The sequence below is a fragment of the Tupaia chinensis genome, unplaced genomic scaffold, assembly GCF_000334495.1.
Source record: "Tupaia chinensis unplaced genomic scaffold, TupChi_1.0 Scaffold000355_1, whole genome shotgun sequence".
Lineage (NCBI taxonomy): Eukaryota > Metazoa > Chordata > Mammalia > Scandentia > Tupaiidae > Tupaia > Tupaia belangeri.
This window is the reverse complement of record NW_006159850.1, coordinates 13,231,608-13,250,109: the sequence shown is the minus strand read 5'-3', so window position 1 is coordinate 13,250,109 and position 18,502 is coordinate 13,231,608. Positions and strand designations below refer to the sequence as shown.

The window sequence follows — 18,502 nt, the reverse complement described above, 5'->3', positions numbered from 1 at the left end:
CTGATGTCACTACCGCTGTGGGCTCCCGCTGGGAAAGGTGAAGGTGCTCACCTTGTTAAGTCAGGAGGAGGCCACGCTCAAATACCAATCTGCCGGCCAGCTTTTCTGAGGAGTTCCCACTGCTTGAGGATTGAATAAAAATAGACTTAAGTATGTGCAACACTGACTGCAGTTTCTGACGAAGAGTAGTGAGCTGTGTATAAACTATAAAGTTAATATTATCAGGACCAGCAGACGGCGTAATGGTTACACCACTGGACGCCCATGTAGTCGATCATGGTTTGAGTACCAGATCCAGCAGCCTAAAACTTATGCTAGGCATGTGTGCGTGCATGCTCAAAATCCCGAGAGGAGAATGGAGAAGGGATTGTGGCGTGGTCATCTCCCCTCAGGGGGTGTTTTCTTGCTTTCTGTTTCGGTCTTTCACACTCTCCCACGAGCACATACACCCTATAGCAAAAATCTCCCAATAAATACATACATACATACTCGCATATTTTCGTTACATGTTCAGGAAGAAGAAAGGGAACTGTAGGCCAGTCTCTGTGTGCTGATCGCTCACCCTCCTCATCCCTCAAAGTAGCTCTGCCTTGTACGTGTGTTACGCTGAGTGTGGGAGGCAGAAGGCTGAGGTGGTCCCCCAGGCCCCTGCCCCAGTTATACATGCCTTTTATCATCCTCCCCTCGAATGCAGCCAGCACCAGTGACTATCCATGACGCATCACTCCCATGATCAAGTTATTCTTCTTTTCTTTAAGGTTTTTGTCAAACAGTGTGTGTGTGCTCATCTGAGAGAGAGTGAGACCACAACCCCCAGGGGGGATGGCCATGCTGCAATCCTTTCTCCTCTTGCCTCCTCTCGGGATTTGAGGCAAGCATGCACATAGATTTCGGGCACACACGCACGTGCACCCAGCATGATTTTCAAGCCTCCAGGTCTAGGACTCAAACTGCGTTCGACCATGTGGGAGTCCAGTGCCTTAACTGCCACATCGCCTGTTGGCCCCTATGATTAGGTTATTAAGCATCTGAGTTCAACAGAAGGGAGACTATTCTGTGCGGGCCTGACCAATCAGGCAAGGCCCCAGAAGTAAGGTCAGATGTCTGTGAGGAGCTCCTGCTGACTTCAAGATTAAATCTGTGAGAGGACTGCATTAAAAGGGACTGAATTCTGTAACCCCAATGAGCTCAGCAGAGGACCCTAAGCATCAGATGAGACCACCATTTGGTCAACACCATGATTTCAGCCTAAGTCCCTGAATTAGGACCCAGCAAAGCCAAACATGGAAACTGTGAGATAACAAATATTCAAACATGGCTTGAAACTATTAAATGTGTTACAACTTGTTATGCAGCAATAGACAAAGGATTGAGTGGACTTTCCTCCAAAAATTTTTTTTATAAGTTTCCTTATTTATTTCATGTGGGAGTGCCAAAAAAAGAGAGGGAAAGACAATACCCTTGATAGTCTTGCCACGCCACGATCCTTCCTCCCCAGCCTCCTAGCTAGCCAGGATCCTGGGTGCACTCGGGCACACTTAGCCTGTTCAGGTCCACCAGGGATCCAAACTGGCTTCCCACATGGCTCCAGTATCATGCAGTGAAGCCCCCAGGCTGACACTGCAGCTAGGCTTTAAAGCTGGTTTTGAGGGACCAGCAGTTGGTGTGGTGGTTATGTCTCTAGACTCTCACATAGTCGACCATGGTTTGAGTCCCAGACCTGGCGACTTAAAACTCACGCTGGACATGTGTGCATGCATGAACAAAATCCTGAGAGAAGGAAGGAATGAAGGAGAAGGGATTGCAGTGTGGTCATCCCTCCGGGGAAGGAGGGAAGACTTCCTGCTTTCTGTCTCTCTGGCAAGTACACATGCTCTATAGCAAAAAAATCTCTCTCAAAACATACAAAAAACTGCTTTTGAAAGAAAGGGTTCCAACAGTTAACAAAAAAAACCACCACAACAAAAACGGCTTGCTAATCCTGACTGCGTGATAAGCAGCTCACTTGAAACGCTGAACTTACATGTACAGTTCTCCCAGCGACTTGTGAACGGGAAGGAGACAGGAGACATCCTGGATGATGACCTTCCCAGCGGCCTTGATCGGTCGATTGCTAGAGTCTGACCCCTCACGCTTACTTTTCCATCGCCTGGATTTCTGGGGGAGATGGCAAGATGTAAGTAAAGGGGACTGCAACGAGCGGGAACCTACAGTTGCAGAGCACACCGTATTTGTGTCATTGGTGATTTGCAGAGACTTTAAATTACATCATGCTCACAATTACATGAATCAGCATCTGTAGGAAATAAAATGATGACAAAGGGCAGTAAGCTCTTGATCCAAAATCCTAATAGGAAACCAGCACCCACTGCAGGGCTAGGCGCATTCTGCAGGTGCTCAAAAATAGAGAACCATGAAGCCAGAATTAAATAATTAATTTTTAAAATAGCAGGTAAATAAGTTAGTAAAGACCACAAAAATGTGGGAGAAGGACAATTTTCAGGTTTAGTTCAGTGCCAGGTTTAAAGTGCTTGCCTGAAACTAATCAGTTTTTTGTTTTTTGTTTTTTTTCCTTCTTAGACAGTTTTGACAGGATTTGTTGAGAATTTAATTCAGACAGCAGTGTGAGCTCTGCAAACCTTAGTCTACGGGAGAAGACAGAAACTTAACGGCTTAAAGAGAATGATCCTCCTTTTCTAGCGGGCTCAAATTGTTTCTAACAGTGATCATTTTGTAATGTCAGAAATACATGAGTCGAGGGACCTGAGTGAGGAACATGGGCGATCCCGCTACCTCATTTCCCAGAGCCCTGCCTACAGGTGAATGTAGGAACGAGGGCCTGCTATGTGGGTGAGAGATGTCCTGAAAGCAAGGGCTTCTAGAGAACAGCCCCACCTGGCATCTTCAAAACGACCAGCGGCCTAGGGAACAGTACTCTATTTTAATACTAGAAAGGGCCACTAAAGTGATCCAGCTAAAGAAGGGAACCACATTTATTAACAAAGGAGGCAACAGAGTGGGTAAAACGGGCCTGCAATCTGGAGTCAAAAAGGTGTACCGGGTTTACTCTCACATGTACACACATGAATTTTGGCTCATGCATGTTACACTCTCTTTGCCCACGGATGACTAATGTCGAACTCACAAGGGCACCATGGGAAGGTCTGGTGCAAACTGCGACCTGAATAGTGTAATCTAAAAATACATGATTACTATAAAGGAATATAAACTCTCAGAAATTTTCATTAGATTTTTAGATTACTCACACACAAAAAATCATTTTCTCCAAGTGATTCTTATGCAATCACTTTTTTATGAATTAGTCTAGATCTGAATTCAGCCATTTCTGACCACTGACACCCCACTTCATCCCCTAAGTTGCCCGATACATGTAACTAAGGCAGGATCCCTGAACTCAGCTCAGGGCATGTAGATCAAGGAGTTTAGCTGAAATCTCTGTGAACTGTTTACCATAATTTGTTCATGTATTTGCTGCACTGTCGATCGGGAACCTTAACCCATCGACCTTGAAAAGCAGTTCAGTTATTCTTCACTGTCCGTCCATACGTAGGTCGTTATTCTGCAATACCAGGGAAAGCCTATCCACTGCAGGGCGGCCCTTCAGTTCTCTACCTTCCCTGGTTCGTTCCTAAAGACGTATGTGCGCACTCACAAACGCCTGTCCTTTTAGTCACGTGAGTGCAAGTGAGGGGAGGATGTGAGACGCGAACTACCGGTCAGCGTGGGCTGGAGCCACGCAGCACGCACAGACATGAGACAGATACAGTCACATGTGCACCATGTCCTGTGACGTGACCTGCTCTAGGGAGGATAACTGAGCAGATGTCCCTTCAGGGACAGTGCACACCAGTGGTTCACAGAACAGGGGAGGTTCAAGGTCCTCAAATTCATTTCAGTGTGACTGTCATTTGGTTTTCCAGGAGTTCAAAAATCTTAAGAAATGACACCCACGGGTCACATAGCATTAGTCATGAGACTTAAGGTAGTAAATTTAAAAAAAAAAAAAAAAAAAAAAAAAAAAAACTACACTGAAAAGATTCCACCTGGAATGGAATATGAGCCTGATCAAGATCAATCTGGTCTTCTGGGTGGGCTGGAAGGCTTCTGAACACTGTCCCTGGCAGTCACTCTGGCTCCTTATTACCAAGAGAAAGTGAGAAGCACTTCAACAGTGGAGGGAGTCCCTGCAGCTCAGTTCGACTACACAGCAGAAACAAATGGGAGTCTCATGAAAAATGGGACCTGCTGGGACCAGCAGTTGGCATAATGGCTATGTCGCTGGACTCCCATGTAGTTGACCGGAGTTTGAGTCCCGGACCTAGTGGCTTAAACTCACACCAGGCACGTGTGCATGCGTGCCCGAAAACCAGAGAGGAGAATGGAGGAGAAGGGATTGCGATGTGGCCATCCCCCCTGGGGGGGTGATTTCTCGCTTTCTGTCTGTCCTTCTCTTTCTGGCGAGCATACACACCCTATAGCAAAAACCTCTCTAAGAAAATAAATAAATAATGGGACCTGCTAGCTTTCAGAATACATGGAAAAATTACTGCAATTTCCTGACTTTTAATGCAAACCTAATAAAAGCATATGGTTAATTCTCTTGAGGTCCAGATGCCCAAGTGGCTCACTGGCTAGCTCACTGGAAAACTGCTGAATGACACACGTCCGCGTTCACGGATGTGTGACGAGGGCCTTTAGACTTGGGTGTCACTACTACGACGTGAGCGTCTCCTCGGGGCTGTCTACACTGTGCCAGCCTAAGCCTCCCCTCAACTGCGGTGGGGCTTCCTCACGGTCATAGTCCTATGAGCTGTCAGGCTGCCAAACCACTACTGTAAACTCACTTTTCAACATACGATGTTGGATTTAAAGATAAGGCCTGACCATGCCACCTGTGAGTATGTGAACCATCTGGCCCGTGTCTAAATGGGCCCATTTTTGCACATAAGGAGAGTCGCATCTGACTCCAGGGCTGTCCAACGCCAGCCTCCTGCTCTAATTCCTTTCTTCGGTCCCTTTTCTGCCGAGCATGGCGCATGCATCTGGTCGAACCAGAGCGGTCTGCTGAAGACCAGCAGAAGCTGGCGGTTCCCGAGGCCGCACACTTGATGTGGACAAGCCAGATGCAGGCCAGGGCGCCAGGCTCGATGCTCTGGACCTCACGCTGTTGAACTTCCTCTTGTGGATTTGTCAGGACCAGGCCCATTCAGGTGGAAGAAAACTCAAGAGCTCAAAGAGAAGTCTTAGGACTCCTTCCCCATTGGGTTCCCATGATCCAGAAAACAAACCAAAGTGAGCCGTCAATAAAAACTTGACGAAAAGGTCAAGACAGGGGCCTTTGACGACTTTCTGCAATGATTCTTTGTTGAATTATGGAAATGGCAGCCTGTAGTACCTGGGGCTTCCAGAGGTGCCAGCTTCTAGGTGTTTCTGTCTGATCTGTGCCGAATGAGCAGGTGATTTACAGAACCTCACTCAGCTGCCTTTGGGTCTGCAGTAAAGGGGGTCCCCGACACGGGATCTCCCTAATTACAGCTGCCACCAGGAATCGAACCATAAGAGTCCTGGGCTGTCAGAAAAGTCATGATGCATTTTTGCATAGTAAACTGGGTCAGCAACATTCACTCGTTTAATCCGGCTAGGCATAACTGAAAACATCATCAGACATCTTTAAGGGGCCACGAAACAGCGTTGGTTTTTTGTTGGTTTGGTTAGTTTTTTTCATTTGCTGCTTGGTGGTTTTGAAAAATAAAGACTCTCTCCCTCAGGTGACAGTAGTCACTCAGTAATCCTGTCCAGTGGTCAATCATTCTCTGGATTCGAACACAGCAAGGCCGCCTCGATGCAGAAGCGCTGCTTGATCTCAAGTCAGACCCTGCTGGGGCCTAGGTCCTTGCTGCTCCCTAATGACGGGGAACAACTGTTCGGAGTGTGCCCTTCAGTGCTTTGGCACTAAAAACGGCTCACACGCCAGCTACACTTCCTGTAAGGCTTAGCTTTCCCTCAGTATCTTGCTGGTGATTTTTAGGTCTCTCCCTTGCCTGTGCAGCTGTCTGTGTGTCAGGTAACACAATTCCTCCTGGGATTCTTTGGCTCCAGAGAACAATGCACTCGAGGTTAGGCTGTAGCTTGTCTTTCTGGGAGGGCAAAGGGCAGGATGGCCTAAAAGCCCCTGAACCTCCTATGCTGCTCCAGGCCCACCCTGGCGGGCATAACTGCGGGTTCTCTTCTGCGCAGTCACACTGTCACTGCGAGGACACAGAGGACTCTGCATTTCTGGTCTTTTCAGTGCTCCCGCACTGGGAAATCCCTTCCCCACAGGTCTCATGAGAAGGGACTGAGGAAAGAGAGACAAAGACAGACAGACACATTGTTACGTGATGAGCGCCAGGAGGCCTCCTGAACACACTGAGAGGGTGTTCACGGAGTTACGGCAAAGAGGACAGGGAGGGGAGGAGGGGGAAGGCGTTGGGGCAAATAGCACCGAATGACGACCAACAGCCAGCTTGCGACTGTACCACCAGTGTTACTGCTACAATTGGAGGCAACATTGATGCCAGTAAACGGGTTAAATGTCAAAACAGCCCAAGAATAAGCCACCAATGGCTTTGCAGCAACCCCACTGACAATGCGCAATCAGCAGGAGGGCAGTGAGTCCTATTCAAACAGCAGTGGGAGCAGGGCATTCGGGAGACCAGTGGAAGTCAGTAGTCGGGTGGGCTGGGACCAGCTTTTTGAGGAATGGTGGCCATGGTGGTTCTGTCAAGTGGTTGGCAATAGGGGTGCTTGCTCCCCGGGGCTCCTGATTTCAGCTGGTGTTGATTTAAAAAGCCTATACCACAGGACAAGTCCCCCGAACAGTCTTCACACCAAGTGAGATTTACACAGAGCCTCAAGGCTGCCATGTCCAGCCCGAGGTCACCTTGGCACTACTGAAACATGAAGGGGATGAGAGAGGAAGACAGAAGAGGGGAAATGGCCAACAGGAATGAGAAGGAAGAAAGAGAAGAGGGGATGTCCATAGTAGAGGTTTTACTGTCAATACAAAATATTGATGGTAAGGAAAAAATTTGTTCTAGAAAATTCCCAGGATAAAAACTAGCTTCTGTGTGATGCCAAAGAAGTGGATGGGCACTTCCCTCTCTGAACTGGACCAAGACTATAAAAACAGGCAAAGTGGCAAAGGCCTCTTGTATCTTCCTCTGCTCCCCTCCCCCATGCCAAAGTAGGCATTTGAAACTCCACCAAATTATACAAAGCTCCAGGGGAAATGAGGTGAGCTAAAGGCTTACAATTGGGGTTCTTTCCAAGAAACCCGGTATAAGTCTCATTTGCAAAGAAGTCCGTTCACAACCCTTAACGATATTAGCCCATTGGGAGCTCTGGTTGCACAAGGAGGTGGTCCTTGGTGCCTGACTCCCCAGAGAGAAAAATTTATTGTTGCTGGTCCTGAGAACCAACCAGCCTGTCATTTCAGGTTCCTCAAAGCCTGGCAGGTGGCATTTTATTCTTGGGCCTTCGGGTAGAGACAGGATTAGTTAAGGAGAGCATTTGCACAGCGCACAGTACCGGGAAGTCGTTAATTGCTTGTATGGACCAACGTCGCCGGGCAGAGCGAGGAGACATCTGTGCGTGAAAACGTTACACCCAGGAAGAGGGAAGAAAAACACCAAGAAAATTAAAAGGGAAAAATATAGAATCAAATGAAAGTCCCCACACATCGAATGGATTCAAAGGCACCATAATACACTGCAAATTGGGCTAGGAATGACTACAAAGCCTGCACCTGCACGCGGCAGCACCGGGATTCCCTCACCTCCCTCCCAACCCGTCACACTCCAAACCCAGCTTCGATTTGGCTGTTCTTCAGTCACATTTCAAGGTGCATGGAGGCTGAGGTCAACACAGCTCTGATGAAGGAACTACGGTCAAGGTTTGAGGTCGTCTACCCAGGACTATGATCGGGGGACGTGGAGAAAAGGGCAGGAGATTGTTTCCCCTCGAGCAGGCCAGAAAGGAAACATACTGAGAGCACATGCTCATTCCTGAAAAGGAGGAAGCGTCCAACAGGCACGGTACTCTGAGGTTGGAGGATGATGAGCAAATTGGGCGTCTTGGGACACAGGACTATCTTTGGAGCAATGCCTTGGGAAGTGAGAGCCCCCAAAAATGAGGGAAGTGGGAGCCTGGGAGGACACTCCCCCAAAGGCAGCTTGCCAACCACACGTGCATTTGGGCAGGCACCTGGGAGGCCACCACGCTGCTTACGGGGGTCAGAAATCACCGGATTAACTTCAAGGCCTCCCGGTTATTTGCTTCAGAGCTATTTCGGTAACTGAGGTAAGAGTGGGAGGCTGGAAAACGTGTAAATGTCAGTAGAGTGGTGCCGAATGTCTCTCATAAGCTCTGGACTTCTGATGGCACCTAGGAATGAACGACATGTCGTCAGCTAGTAAGTTGGTCCTCTTGCCAAATGAATGTGGGCATCTCCCAGTTTTCTGGCCTCTATGAAATCTGATTTTTTATTTTTTTTTTTTAGATTTCTCACATTTTTCATTTCATAGAAGTAAAACTCGGAATTCAGTCTGGAGAACATTAGGGTGAGTATAACAACATGACTAAAGTAGAAGAAGTTAAAAACATGCAGAAACAACCAGAAACACAAACAATAACCCCCAAATGGCTCTATAAAGATTTCTATGATATCAAAACTATAATTCCTTCACGGCTATGCCTTTTTCAGTTAAATTCTATTATTTTATTCTCACATTTAACTCTCAGTTGTCTGGGGCCAACAGGTGACGGTGGGGGTTAAGGTGCTGGATTCCCACATGGCTGAACACAGTTTGAGTCCTGGATCTGGAGACTTGAAGGTCATGTCAAGTGCATGCGCATGCAAGCCCAAATGCTAGGAAGAGCAGGGACTGCAGCGTGGCCATCCTTTTTGGGAGATGATTTTTCACCTTCCCTCTCTCTGTATCATTCTGGTAAGTAAGTGAACGTGCACTATGACAAAAATCTTCAACAACTCAGAGGTAGGAGGGGGGCCAGCAGGTGGCAAAGTGATTAAAGCGCTGGACTCCTACGTGGTTGACCGTGATTCAAGTCCTATACCTGATGGCTTGAAACACATGCCAGGCACGTTTGCATGCATGCCCAAAATCCCAAGAAGAGAATGGAGGAAAAGGGATTGCAGCATGGCCATCCCTCAGGGGGGTGATTTCTCACTTTCTGTCTCTCTGGTGAGTGCATACACCCTATAGAAAAAAAAAAAAATCTCTAAATAAATAAGAAATATGTAGGAGGAAAATGGGAGCTGAAAATGAAGACTGAAACACAGAACATTAGTAAAGTGAAATTGTTTCCATAATAAAAGTGGGATCATTTGACATGTGAAACTAGACACCTGAGGATTAAAAAATATTCCTCAAGTATTACTGGCCGGGACCATTAGTTAGCGTAATAGCTATGTCACTGAACTCCCATGTAGTTGACCACGGTCCAAGTCCCGGACCCGGTGGCTTAACCTCATGCCGGGCGCGTGTGCGTGCGTGCCCAAGATCCTGAGAGGAGAATGGAGGAGAGGGGATGGCAGTGTGTCCACTCCCCCAGGGGGTGATTTCTCGCTTTCTGTCTCTCTGTCATTCTTTGTCTTTCTGGTGAGCACACGTGACCTAGAGCAAAAACAAACAAACAAACAAAAAACTTCTAAAAAAAATAAAAAAGGAATTACTGGCCTTTGTGAGGAAGATAAAGTATCTTATATAAAATGCTACTTAAGATAATATTTCTTTCATTTCTCTCTTTGCTTCATTTAACAAAATGAAATTTCCAGAAGGCGTGTGCCCTTACCAGAGACAGATAGTGAAGAAAGGGGAGGAAGAAAGCAACCCCTAATGGGCCATGGTCAAGTTACAACCCCTTCTCCTCCACTTCTGCATTCTGTCAGGATGTTGGCCACGCATGCACACAGGCCCAGTGTGTTTTTTCAAGCCACCAGGACCAGGACTTGAACTATGCAGCCAGCCATGTGTGATGTGGCTTCCTTTAATCCTTAGGCCACGGGGCTGGCCCTCCTTTTGCCCCATTTAAATGAGATGGACATGAATAAGCTTCAAGGAGAAATAAGTTTATTTCAAAGGTAATCACAAAATAACTGACTTTTCATTGTAACCTTGTGAATCTATTAGGTTGAACCACATGAAATTTTATAGGTCAAGAATGGTGAAATACCAGCGATATCATGGGATTTAACCCAATAATTATTATATGTCATTCATTAAAATGTGTTCCCTCCCCTCCTGGGCTTGGGGGCGGGGGCTGTCTTATTCTACTTCTTGGTCTGCATTACTATTAACTCACTAAACTATCTGATTATGATTTGTGAACTCTCTACATCAATTAAAAACTTTCATATGAAATTATGATCATTTAAATAATTTTATTTGGTCACTATGTGAAATAAAACTTGAGGACTACTCACTTACTACGTCAGACTAAGGAACTGTACCTCCCTGCCTTCTGTGGAAAACAGAACATAGCAACCACCCCAAAACGAAGTACCAGAATCCTTCCTCCACCCCTCAGCAAACCTGACCTGACAGGAGTCAGTTATCCACGTGTCTGGTCTCTCTTAATAATGACAGTATTTGTAGTGGAATAAGCCAGACCATCAAAAATGGGAGAGTAGGCTTCCCCATGCTTTTGCGTTAGGAGGGGTCACTGGAATTATTCTGACTCGAGAGGCCTTGTGTGCTACCATTAAGTTGAAAGGGCTAGTCCATCCACATTCTGACCCAATCCAGCCATGGGCAGCATGGGAATTCAAAATGGCCTCTTTGACAAACCGATCTCAGCCTGGCCCTGACACTAAAAAACAAAAAAAAAATCTCCAAATTTACCCAACTACCAGTTTATTAGACTTTAATGCTAATAAAATGTCTTGGTTCCTACCAGTGTATTAAGTCGTCAATCCAGTGACCTGCCAGAACTAAAATGTTTAATGTAAAGGACTCGGGGAGAATACGGTTCAGGAGGTGTTCTAAGGAAGCCTATGACATCCAGGGGACAGATTTCCATTAGAGATGTGAGGAACACTAGCCAGAACAATGGTAAAAATCGTTTTGGTTATTTAACGAAAAGAGTTTTGCCTGAGACTGGTTTGACCTCAACCATGAGTTGCTGCCACTTGGCTAAGTTACAGATGACCACAGGACTAACGGCAGAGACGGCCAGCTCCCTGAGCGACCGAGAAGTTAGACACTGTCCTGCAGTCCAACTGAGAACACCTCTAAGACTTGCTAGAAATTGGTGTCTGACTTAAAATCATTCAAATTCTTCAAAAACTTTGGTTCTCATTTAGTGAGGAAAACCAGTCAACGTTTAAATCTGTACAAGAGCTCAGTACACTGATTCTGCTTGCTTCAAACATCATGCCAGCTAAAAATTAAAAACCTGTTTAAATCAGACTCTCAGTCTGACAGCGCTGAAAGAATTCTTAAAGTCATCCCTCATTCTGCCAACATTCCCTGCGTTGTTGTTACCAAAGGTGGAGACAGCTTCTGATAACTACTTCAGGGACAAAAGCATTCCTTTCGAACCCAGGAACACAAGGACAAGTTCATCCAATTTCCATAGAAACTCGTCCATTCCAATGGGTACTTCAGTGTAGACTTAGCAAAAGAACAAAACCTTTTAGAGATGGACTTTACGGATTCTAAGAACTAACTAGTCCCCAGCCTCCGCATGTAATTTACAGTGGTTAAAACCACATGAAAGGGACACAGCAATGGTCTTTCTTGAACGAACTACTGGGTCGTCAGAAATGTCACAATGCATTTTCGCACAGAAAAATACATCGTGACTTTCCTGATGACTCAATAACGACAGAAGTGGAGACTGCTCTTGTACGTGGCCAGCAGAGAGATAAGGACCAGGAATCCTTATCCTTATCCTTAAGGAGCAGGGGTAGCGGTTCCAGGCTCTGGCCCTAGCACTTACCCGCTCCTTGTAGTAGAAGGAACTGATGGAGACCTGCTCTTTCTCACTACGAGTGGGGCTCCCGCTGTATAGACGCAGGTTCCCAGGGGCCTCTGTGCGGATCTTCATGGGTGCAATCAAGCCCGTGTGATAAGCAGACAAAGCTGAGAGTGACCTGTAGTTGAGAAGGACGATTATGCAGGCAGGCAGCAGCCTTCTTATAGTCTAAGGAGTGCTGTCCCTAGTATTTGATGAGACCAAGAGAAAAAGGCAGACGAATGGGAAGAATGTGCAAACTCCAAAAGGAGAACCAAATAAAACTTTTAGGACAGAAGAATGCTTTATCTGCAGAAACAAAGAATGGGTCTATAATTATATACACGGGAAGTTCAAAGGAATCTACAAATTACTATTAGGGTGTCAGAAAAGTCATGATGCATTTTTGCTTTGAAAAATATGGAAAAAATACAGAAAAGTGACTTATCTGACAACCTAACAGAATAAATGAATTTAAATACAACACCGATCTACAAAATCTATATGTTGGCGGGAACCAGCAGTTAGCATAATGGCTATGTCGCTGGACTCCCACGTAGTCGACCGCGGTTCGCATCCCGGACCCATTGGCTTAAAACTCACGCCGGGCACGTGTGCGTGCGTGCCCATGATCCCGAGAGGAGAATGGAGGAGAAGGGATTGCAGCGTGACCATCCCCCCTGGGGGGTGATTTCTCGCTTTCTGTCTCTCTGTCTCTCTCTGTCTGGCAAGCGCACGCGCCCTATAGCGAAAAACCTCCCCCCCCCCAAAAAAAATCTATATGTTGGCACAAACACATGGAAAATTAACATTTTACATATTTCATATAAAATAGTGCCAAAATACATATCAACAAATTTAATTTAAAATGTATATGGAAAATACAAAACACTGCTGAGATAAATTAAAGAAGACACACAACAATGGAGAGATATACCATGCTAGTGGATTGAGACTCCATATTGTTAAAAAGTCAATTTTCTTTCAATTGATCTACAGAGTCTACAAAATTCAATCAAAACGTGAGCGGCCTTACAGACACCAATAAGCTGATTTCACTTTCTTTTTTTTTAATGAGAAGGAGAACAAGCAAAGGAGGGAGGGAGAAGGAAAGAGGGAGAAAGAGACAGAGGGGCAACTTTTGACAGGGTCTCATGCCAGTTCCCGATCTTCCTGCTCTGGCCCCCTAGTTAGCCAGGCCCACAGGCTGTTGATGCGGGGCAAGGAACAGAACCCAGGGTCCCCATCAGCTCGCTCATTTACACTACCACGGTAACTGGGCCTGATTTCATAGTTCCATGGAAATGCTAAAAACCTAAAATAGTGTACACAAAACTAAGCAAAAATAATAAAGTTGGAGGACTTACACCATTAGATTTGAAGACTTAATATATAAAGTTATATTATGAATGTAGTGTTGACATAGGAGAGGCAACTGCATAAAAGGGAAAAATAGAGGATCCAGAAACAGACCACAAATGTAAGGTTAACTGAATTTCACCAGAGGCATCAACACAAATTCAACAAAGAAAGAAAATCTTTACATAAGTGATGCTAGAATAACTGTTTATCTCCACTGGATAAAATAAACTTTGGGCCCTACCTCATGTCATATACAAATAAATAAATAAATAAATGAGTATTATTTATTTAACTTATTTGCTATTATTATTTATTTTTTAATTTGACCAGAGAGAGAAAGGGAAAGTGAGAAAGCAAGCTGCCAGGTCTAGGACTCTAACTGTGGTTGGCCATGTGAGAATCCAATAGCTTAACCACCATGCCACCTGCTGGTCCCATATACAAAAATCGTTTTTCTTTTCTTTTTTTGGAGAGGTTTTTGCTATAGGACGCGTGTGCTTGCCAGAAAGACAGAGAGAGATAGAGAGACAGAAAGCAAGAAATCACCCCCCGGGGTGATGGCCATGCCGCAATCCCTTCTCCTCCATTCTCCTCTTGGGATCTTGGGCACACAAACACACGCTTCCAGTGTGAGTTTAAGCCAGGGGTCCGGGATTCAAACTGCGGTCAACTACATAGGAGACCAGCGACATAGCCATTATGCTAACCGCTGGTCCCACAGAAATCTTTTAAGATGGGTAACAGATCTTAAATAAGGAATTTAATACTATTAGGCGTTTAAAAGAAAACACAGGCAGGTATTTTCATGACGATGGGGTAGGAAAAGATTTTTCAAACACAATATGGAAACCACTAACCATAAAATTAAAAAGTGGTAAGTTAGATATCATTAAAATAAAAAGCTGCTGTTCCTTGAAAATCATTGAGGAAGAAAGACAGTCACAGTTTAGAACATCCAGCAAAGGATGTGCAAATAAATAAGAAATATGTACAGTCCAAAAAAATGGGCAAAATATTTGAACAAACACATGACAATAAAAGATCCCAAATGGTCAGCAGCGCACAGAAAAGCTGCCCGGCATTATGAGTTATCGTCACGGAAATGTAATGAGATAATATTACACACCCACCACGATGGCTAAAGTCGAGAAGACCGGCAATACTAAGGTTTGGAGAGGATGTGGAGTGCCGGTGCTCTGCAAGGTTGCTGCTGAGAGGGGAGAATGGCACGATCGCTGTGCACAAACGTTCTGACAATTTCTAATAAAGTTAACACACCTACTCTGGGACTCAGCAATTCCAATCCTGAGATAGAGAAACGAATACCTATGTCCATAAAAAACTTGTACATTGGGACCAGCAGACGGTGTAATGGTGATGTCACTAGACTCCCACATGGCCGACTAAGCAGAGTTCCAGTCCCAGCCCCAACGGCTTGAAACTCACGCTGGGTGTGTGTGCGTATGTGCCCAAAATCCTGAGAAGAGAGTGGAGGAGAAGGGACTGCAGCATGGCCATACCCCCGGGGTGGGGGTGGGGGTTGTGAATTCTCACTTTCAAACTAGAAATAATACAAAAAGTGTATCAATAGGAGGACGAATAAACACACTGTATCATGTTCATACAGTGAAACTTCTGATGAATGCAGCAGTGTGGAACAGTCATGCTGCAATCCCTTCTCCTCCCTCTCTTCCTCCTTTAGGGATTCTGGGCACACGTGCACATATACCTCATGTGTTTCTCAAGTCATGGAGTCCAGAACTCAAAATCACATGGTCAGCCATGTGGGATCCAGCTGTCCCAACCACTGTCTCACAGGCTGGCTTGACTCAATCTTATAATGGAGGTTACTGAAGAACTAAAACAACCATCCAAAGATAAACCCAGTCGTCATCCCCAGATTTCTGCCCGCTGTGGCCCCATGGATGCAGATCACTTCTGTACCTCCCAGACTCACCTCGGAGTGGGTTCCGTGGGAGACACCGCCCGGTGCATGGTCACAGGCCTTGTGAAGTACACCAGATAACCTGACAAGGAGACAGCACACGCGCACATCAGTGTCAGCCGGCTGGATGCAGGGAAGCCTAGGGCAGGGCTAGCCAATCGGCTGTCTATCTCAATACACCTGAGGGATAAGACACCTTGTCATGAGTTTCAAAGGCTTCCAACTGTCGTGATTCTGAACAAGAACAAGGGTTAGGATCTACAGGAGCCAGGAAGGACAGGATGGACGTACAGTCTTTAAAACGTTCATGGAAAAAAGCATATTATGAAAAAATTATGCACAGATTTCATTTTTTTTTTTTTTTTTGTGCAGCCAAATACACTCATACTTTATTTACATTTTCCCATGAACCTTCTGAGTACCCTTGTAGACTGGTTAAAGTCTGCACAGGTTTTTTTTTGTGCTTCACTACTAGGGGACCCTGTTAAGGACCAGGGCTCTGAGTCAAGACATAAATTCAAGCTCATCACAATGAAAACAACTGAGAAGATAATTGGGGTGAACATTCTTAGGCTACATCCAAAGATACCAATTCGACAACAGACCTGTAAGACTACTACCTTAATCTTTTTGAGCTCTCAGGAAATATACACAAAGAAAAATTTTCTGATGGAAATATTTATAAAGGACCAGCAGATGGTATAATGGTTATATCACTGGCCTCTCATGGAGTCGACTACGGTTCAAGTCCCGGACTTGGTGGCTTAAACTTACGCTGGGCACATGTATGTGTGTGCCCAAGATCCCAAGAGAAGAATGGAGGAGAAGCGATTACACCATGGTCATCCCCCCAAGGGGGTGATTTCTTGCTTACTATCTCTCTGTCTCTCTCTATCTTTCTGGCAAACGCATGCATCCTATAGAAAAGAAAAAAAAAAAAAAAGAAAAAAAAACTCTCTAAAACAAAATCTCTCAAAAAAAAAAAAGAGAAATATTTATATAGAATATGACATTCTCTTCACTGCTCTCTCTCAAAATCTAGAACTAGAGGGACCAGCAGTTAGCGTAATGGCTATGTCGCTGGACTCCCACATAGTCGACTGTGGTTCGTGTCCTGGACCCGGTGGCTTAAAACTCACGCCAGGCGCGTGCGCGTGTGCGCCCAAGAGGAGAATAGAGGAGAAGGGATTGTAGCATGGCCATCCCCCCAGGGGGTGATTTCTCGCTTTCTATCTCTCTGTCTCTCTCTTTCTGGCGAGCGCTCACGCTCTATGGCAAAAACCTCTCCAAAAAAAGAAAAAAAAATCTAGAATTAGAGAACCAGAAAGAGACCAACCTGCTCCACAGAACCTGGCTCCAGAAGTCCTAGGAAAAGGGATATTGGCATCCTGGTATGACCCGTAGGCCGTAGTCACCCGCGCGAATGTTGGTAAAGGTGGCGTGACGGAGTTAGGGAGTGCGAAGGGGTTGCTGGATGCACTGTCTTCTTGGTTCTGAAATTCAAAAATCAATAAACTGAAAACTACAACCTCACAACTGACTTGCAAAATAAGGACACAACACCACGAACTCAGGGAGCCCCTGATTTAAGGGAGGGAGAACGAAACAACAACGAAGCCTCAGTGGACACAAGTTCACGCTTCCCACCACAAAGGTCTCGAGGCAGGAGACGAGCTGGCGCAGGCAGGGCTCCAGACAGCTCTGGTTGCGTTTCACTTTTTGCAGAGACGTGTCCTTCAGTATCTAGAAAAGACCCAAAACACAGTCAGGAAGAGCAGCACATCTCTCCTGATCGGCTTTTGTCTTACGAAGTGACCTGAAGCAATGGCGATACAGAGACCACAGAGCATGGCTCGGGCGTCCATGTCTCAACCTTTTTTTTTTTTTTTTTTTTGGCCAGAGGGAATGTGCCCTCACCAGAGAATGACAGAGAGATGGAGAGAAAGGAAGAAACCGCCCCACAATGGGGCATAGTCATGCCACAGTCCTTCCTCCTCTATTTCTCTAGCTTTTCCCGATTTGGAGCACGCACACACATCTATCCAGCATGTTCTTTAAGCTGCGAGGGCTGGGATCCGAACCACATGGTCAGCCATGGGGGATCAGGCTCCCTTAACCACCAGGCCATGGACCAGCCTAGCCATATACAACTTTCCACCTCTACAGAGACTCCAGAGGAGGATTCATTCCCAAGTCCTCATAGAAAGCCCTCACCTTGGCATGGCAGATGTACCTGCGGGTTTAAGGAAGGCAGTTCTTGGGACCAGCAGTTAGCGTAATGGCTATGTCGCTGGACTCCCATGTAGTCGACTACGGTTTGTGTCCCGGACCCAGTGGCTTAAAACTCACGCCGGGCACGTGTGCGTGTGTGCCCAAGATCCCGAGAGGAGAATGGAGGAAAAGGGATTGCGGCGTGGCCATCCCCCCCCCCCAGGGGGGTGATTTTTCACTTTCTGTCTCTCTGTCTGTCTCTGTCTGGCGAGCGCACAAGCCCTATAGCAAAAAAAAAAAAACCTCTCCAGAAGAAGGTAGTTCTTTCTTCCCTTTTTTTTTGGACAATATTTTTTTAAATTATTTTACTTAACTTTATTTATTTATTTTGTTTATTTTTTTTTAATTTGACCAGAGAGGTACAGAGTGAAGAGAGAGAAAAAGAGGGAAAGTGAGAAGACAGGCCGCCAGGTCCAGGACTCGAGTCCAGCGCCCTTAACCACCATGCCACCTGCCAGCCCCGTAGAGCAGGCAGTCACAGAATGACTCTTCCTTCCTTCTAGTAAAATCTGCCCTTTCCTCTCCCTCTCTCCCACCCTCTCCAAGGGAAATTTCAGCACTTTCAGAAGTGCTACCTGTGGGGCTGAACTGAAAATTGCTCTGAGTGATATAAACTAGGGAAACAGATTTCACTTCAGTGAAAATTATAAAGTAACTTCGTTTTTGTCCTTTAAAATTACACATGCTAACAGTTCGAGGCAAGTGCTATAAATACAAAACTACCATGTACAAACTGAAGATAGGTCAAGCAGGTCCCCGTAAGCTGGACTGCTGTGACTATCCCTACAGGGCTCCTGAGTACATGAGATGTCACTTACTCCCAATGCAGAGGTACACAAAGTGCAAAACTCACAACAAATGCTGAAGACTCAGTACTAAAAAAGGAAC

General features: G+C 45.7%; 1 protein-coding gene across 3 annotated transcripts in view; it reads right to left on the bottom strand.

Moving 5' to 3' along the window:
- Positions 1 to 18,502, bottom strand: part of WDR59 (WD repeat domain 59) — a gene marked incomplete at its 3' end in the record, with an annotated part of 95,421 nt that overhangs the window by 19,069 nt on the left and 57,850 nt on the right. For 2 of the 3 annotated variants that reach the window (XM_006152639.2, XM_014589402.1), the window contains 6 exon segments: positions 2,024 to 2,157; positions 7,591 to 7,647; positions 12,022 to 12,175; positions 15,356 to 15,425; positions 16,680 to 16,836; positions 16,991 to 17,086. In XM_006152639.2, the coding sequence (XP_006152701.2) occupies positions 2,024 to 2,157; positions 7,591 to 7,647; positions 12,022 to 12,175; positions 15,356 to 15,425; positions 16,680 to 16,836; positions 16,991 to 17,086 (668 nt within the window). 3 annotated transcript variants of the gene reach the window in all.